The sequence below is a fragment of the Poecilia reticulata genome, linkage group LG17, assembly GCF_000633615.1.
Source record: "Poecilia reticulata strain Guanapo linkage group LG17, Guppy_female_1.0+MT, whole genome shotgun sequence".
NCBI lineage: Eukaryota > Metazoa > Chordata > Actinopteri > Cyprinodontiformes > Poeciliidae > Poecilia > Poecilia reticulata.
The window spans coordinates 2,471,015-2,476,445 of NC_024347.1; the positions used below are offsets into that span (position 1 = coordinate 2,471,015).

At 42.7% G+C, this 5,431-nt stretch overlaps 1 protein-coding gene across 2 annotated transcripts in view; it reads left to right on the forward strand.

Moving 5' to 3' along the window:
• The first annotated feature begins 355 nt into the window (after window positions 1–355).
• Window positions 356–5,431, forward strand: part of zswim5 (zinc finger, SWIM-type containing 5) — a 75,074-nt gene continuing 69,998 nt past the window's right edge. For both annotated transcript variants that reach the window (XM_008433022.2, XM_008433023.2), the window contains exon 1: window positions 356–1,547. In XM_008433022.2, coding sequence (XP_008431244.1) covers window positions 1,019–1,547 — 529 coding nt within the window. In that variant the 5' untranslated portion in view covers window positions 356–1,018. The remainder of the gene's footprint in view (window positions 1,548–5,431) is intronic.

A 5,431-nucleotide genomic window follows, 5' to 3' on the forward strand; every position in this document is an offset into this window, starting at 1 on the left:
GTCATTTGCTTGTATTTGTAGTGATACAGTTACACTGTCTACACTTTCTGTTACAAATAAAAAAAAAAAAGATATTGCAGTTTTTCATTTGTTTACTGTAAGTTCAGTTTTTATCTGCAGATGTTACTTTCAAGTAGTTCAATAAATATGCCACACTTACAGTAAGTACTACTCTGCATTTCAAAATGGTAATTAATTGGAGCATCTTTGCTTGTTTGCTACTATTTTCCCGTAAGTGAAGTGATCTGCTAGTGTAAATAGTATTTTTTAAGGAAATATTGACTTAAAACAAGCTCTTGCTAAAAATTACTTGTAGCTTGGTTTTGTCTTATTTCAAGTGTCATAAGGTATTAGCACTAAAAGACAAAAAATACTTAAGATTTTGTGTTTTTGCAGTGTACGTTAATCACCAATAACAATATAATACAGTCATAGTGTAGCCTATAAATGATGAAGTATCTAGTTTTGATATGTTAGTATGAGGGACCCCAAATTAAAATCTGCATAGGACCCCCAAAAAGGCTTGTGCCGGCCCTGGACGGAACTAAATATGCAAGAGTATCCACGAAAAAAACTAAAGAGTTAAGACAAGACGGTGACCCTAAACAAACTAACCTAAATGAGTTTCCTAATCTGTTCTCTCTGACAGAACTTGGGCTATTTTGCAAGGAACAGTGGATATACAATGTGTCTAAATCCGCTAAACTTCTCAAAGAATTTATTTATTTACAACTTATGTTACTTTGTCTTTGCCAATCACATAAAATCTAATTGAAATACTTGAAAGTTTTTGGTTGTTTACGTGACAAAATGTAAAAGAAACACTTTTTTCTAGATAGCAGAATATTTGTTTTATTTTGAAGGCTGTGATCGGAAGTCCCTCTGAAAACCCTGCTTGGTCGTACAGTGAAACGCTCAGTGTGTGTGTGTGTGTGTGTGTGTCATTTGAGAGCGTGTGTTTCAGCTTCCTGCGCGGTGTCCGCACACCGTCCGTCTCGTCAGTGTAGATCGGCTCACCATGGCGGAAGGACGCAGAGAACAACCGCCTCATCCTCCCCTCTCCTTACCACCAGCAAGCAAGCGACCCTGCCTCCGCCCCGCACCCAGAGGTCCCGGGCCGGGGCCGGGGCACGGCAGTGGCTCGCCCGGCTCCCGGTATCGCTCCCCGGAGTCTCTCCTGGACTGCGCCGCTAAAGCGGTAGCGGAAAAGTGGGCCTTTGAGAGAGTGGAGGAGCGCTTCGAGCGGATTCCGGAGCCCGTCCAGCGCCGTATCGTCTATTGGTCTTTCCCACGCAACGAAAAGGAGATATGCATGTACTCTTCGTTTCAGTGCAGGGTGGCCGGCGAGGAAGGTCCGTCGGCGGCCGCCGCTGGAAGTGGGGGGACGGGGTCCGGAGCTACAAACGCCGGTGGCGGCGCAGGATCTACCGCTGGTGCAGCGGCTGCCGTGGGGGCAGCCGGAGTAGTGGGCACGGGAGACGGACTCCCTTTCCGACGGGGTATCAGGCTGCTGGAAACCGGCTGTGTGGAAAATGTTTTGCAAGTCGGTAAGTGGAGTATAAAGTATTTAACAAAAAAATAAATAAAAAAAACATTTGCTGGCACACAAACCGAGGAGTGTTTCCGAGTTCCTGCCGCTGCTGCTGGATCTGCTCAGGGGATGATTGATGGAAGTTTTTCCGCTATGGCAGAAAGTATGCAAAGCGTCAACTTTGAACGTGTTTCGGACCACACATGCTTCGTGTTATGGTTCTCGCTTAGCAGACATAAAAGGAGACGACTATGGTCGAAGTTTGAGCTAACACTGGCCAAGAGTGGGGAAAATGAAACGAAGATACTGCTGCTCGCTAGCTTAGCCGACCAGCTGCTGTTTAAAAATTAAAGGGGCTTCCTATTGTAGTCCTGTAGGTATCCTGCTCACTTTGGTGGGTTTTGTCCACTTTTGCTGTTTTTTTTTTTTGTTTTGTTTTTTTGCTTGCTTTTCCAGTAGCGGAAGGTGTTCTTTTTTCGCCTCTCTTCCTCTTTGGGTGTCCTCGACCGGAGCTGTCCGGAGCCGTAACCCCGGCAATGAGGAGGGGGAGGCGGTGGGGAGGAGGAGGAGGAGGAGGAGGAGAGCTGACAGACGCGGATACAAAAGCAACCGACGTAAGAGCGTCGGGGCTTTATTTTTTTTATTATTTTTTCCCCTGTTGTTTCGCAAATTACTTTTTCTCAGCTCAACTAAGGTTGAGAGTGGCTTAGGATGGAAACAAAGGCGGTTATCGGGTCCCCCTTATTATGATTAATCCAGGATTAATCGGAGAGAAAAAAAAAAAAACAAATCCCCCTCAGATTTTTTTTTCTTCGGTTTTTGCTTATTTGCTGGATGGACAAAGAGCGCTTCGTCGCCTGCACGTCACACACACACACACACACACACAAAAAACCAAACAAACAAAAAAAAACACCACCACCGTCATCATTGGAAGTTATTCTGACGGTATAATTAAAGTTAACCTAGTTGTTGCGGCGTTACATCTATATTTCCTAATCGGTGCGCTCGCCCGCAGCGCTCCGAGCCGCGCGCAGCACAAAGGCTTTCCAGTTGAAATGATCGATAAGCGTCTCGCATTTCCAGCGCTGCAGAGAGAGAGAGAGAGAGAGAGAGAGAGAGGCTGCTTTCAAACAAAGGGCCATTCCGCAAAGCTTCAGCTCCTTCCTCTCTCCCCCTCCACCTCTTCTTCATGCTCAGCAACAAACAAACTGAAACCCCAGACATCAGGGAAATTGGTGGCATGAAACCGACGGATAGTCAAAAACAGTCTTTATATGGTTACCAGGAGGATTTTCTTTTAGCTCCCCCTTCTTCTTCTGCTCTGGCCATATGGTGAGAGAGCCGCTGGAGCTTTTCTGAGGGTTTCATGTTGCTCTGAGGTATCAGGAGGAAGGGGTGGGGGGAGCAAAGCTTTAAACTATACCCGCTCCCTTCTCTCCACAAATGCTGGATCTAATTGCATCTTATAGATGCTCATTGATTTCAGCCCCATAAGAGCGTGGGGAGGGAGGGGGGGATAGGGGAATACGAAACAGCGACTTAAGAATATTAACTCGAGGTTTGTTTTGGAATGTGGTCTGGCTTAATCTCGTTAGTTATTGCAAGTTTGATCCTTTCCAGTGTTGTGCAAGAGTTTGGAGTGGAGCAAAGCTAAGGTTGCCCATAGTTAATTGCTTACATAACCACTTCCTGTGCCTGAAGCAGGTGAGGCAGCTTGGACGAATTTACATCAAATAGCTCTACATCAAAATGATGTCTGCTCTCCTGATAATTTTTGATACTTTAATTGTTTCTGCTTCACTAGTTATCAGCAAATAACTAGTGAAATGTTAGGGGGTTCTAATTCCAGTTATTTAAAATGTTACCAATTCCCAAATCTCTCTCACACACGTGCACACACACACACACACACACACACACACACACACACACACACACACACACACACACACACACACACACACACACAATAATAATAATAAATGCAACTTAGGTTATGTAACACATAACCTAGCGATATCCTTTCCAGTAACACAGTAGGGATATTTAGGTATAGTAGAAGCAGCAAGTTAAATATAGACGGAGATACTTTCAGCTTAATGTCAGTAAAGTGTTAGCATGTTAGCATTATGGAGTAATGCAGTTTCCCCTCTGCTAGCGGTTGCTACACTCGTCTGTCAGCTGGCTGAAACGAGGTTCATTCAGTTTCTCCTCACTTGCGAGAGCAACGTTTTCACTTGTTTTTAGCCTCTTTTTTTTGCTTGTTACAATTAGATAGTAACCGTGTTGGTACTCAAGAAAAGCTGGCTTTTTTTTTAAAACTAGAGCTGGTAAGCTACAAGAAACGTCTGTTAAGAAGCGGACTGCAGGGTTGCTACCTGAAAAGCTAGCTTGTTGTGTCTTTCCACTGGCAGCATACTGGAAAAAAGTGACTAGATTTTGCAAAATAAGCAGTTAAATTTACTACTAAAACATTTATTTAAAATTTTGCTATTTCTGCTTGAGATGAAAATACCAATGACAGATGTGATATTTTATTGTTACTGTAATAGCTTTCTTTAGCTGCGGTAGGAGTAATTGTTGCTTTTTTGTGTTTTTATTAAAAAAAAAAAAAAAAAAAGAAAAAAGTTAAATCATGTTATCCAAATTGGTTTAGATGTAGAACTGTGAAAATGAGAAGCGCAGATCATCTCATTCCCAGACCACAACTGAAGGTTTGTTCTTTTCAGTGTAGGTTTTGCAGTCTGTCTGTATGTGACATGAAGGTGGGAAGTGCTGGTGGTTAGCGTAACATGGCGTGTTTGAGTTTATTTTGGTCTGACAAAGCAGGCTGCACACGCCACCAATTAACCATGTTTTCATGGCTTTAAATCAAACGTCTGAGGGCGCTTCAGCCGAGAAAGCATAAGGTTCCATCTCAACAGAGGCAAGTCTCGTTCTCAGGACAATGCAGTCATCAAATCAGCTGGCAGTCATTTGGATCGTTTGGCGTTTTTGGTCATTTTGCACCGAGCTTTTTGGAGTATGAAAAGAAATGGTGTGCCAGAGGATATTTGACATCCAACATGAAGATGTTTCGTACTCGCTTTGACTGACAATTATTGTCATTTTCCATACTCTACCTGAAGTTTACTTCTGGAAAATATTCTGACTCCCAATAAGTGATATGCACCTGCTGGAGGAACGTCAGTTTGGTTTCATCTGAGGTTTGTTTGGAAGATTTCACGCGTCAGCCGGTCAAAACAAGGACCAAAATGAATGGAAATATAGTGCAATGTTCAGAAAGTAGTAAACAATGATGAAAACAAATTTGAAATGTTAAGATTTCTGATATATCAGATGTTAATTCAAGTGCATTCATGTAAAAACAGTTTGTTCTACAGGCACAAATTGAAGCGATAAGGTTCTAACAAGTGGATACGAAATTATTATGAATTGTTAGGCTTTGTACGGCTTTTAGGATGCTTGGGAAATATTCTTTGCTGTGAAAGTGGCTGGATGATGACATACGAGAAAGAAAAAGCACCGAAAGAGACGGATATTCATCAGTTTAAAGCTAACGGTTTGCTTCTTTCTTTATTGATGCAGACATGGCTCCATTTAAAACTAGACGTCCGATATGTTTGCGGAAGATTTTGACCCGTCTTGATTTCCCTCTCAGGAGCCCACAGGGTTGTCTATCATGGGTTCACTTGGTTATTTTTTTGCTGCTCCTCACAGCTATAACAAGCAAAGCAGGAGCTCCAGTTCCCTGCAAACCCATGCTCATCTTTTGACTATCCTTTTGCTCCGGTTTCTCAGAACTGCGGAGCCTCCAGCCAGATTCTACAGTCTGTTTAGATTTTATTTTTTTTATTTATTTATTTTTAAGCAGGTTTCACAAAAAAAAAAAAAAAA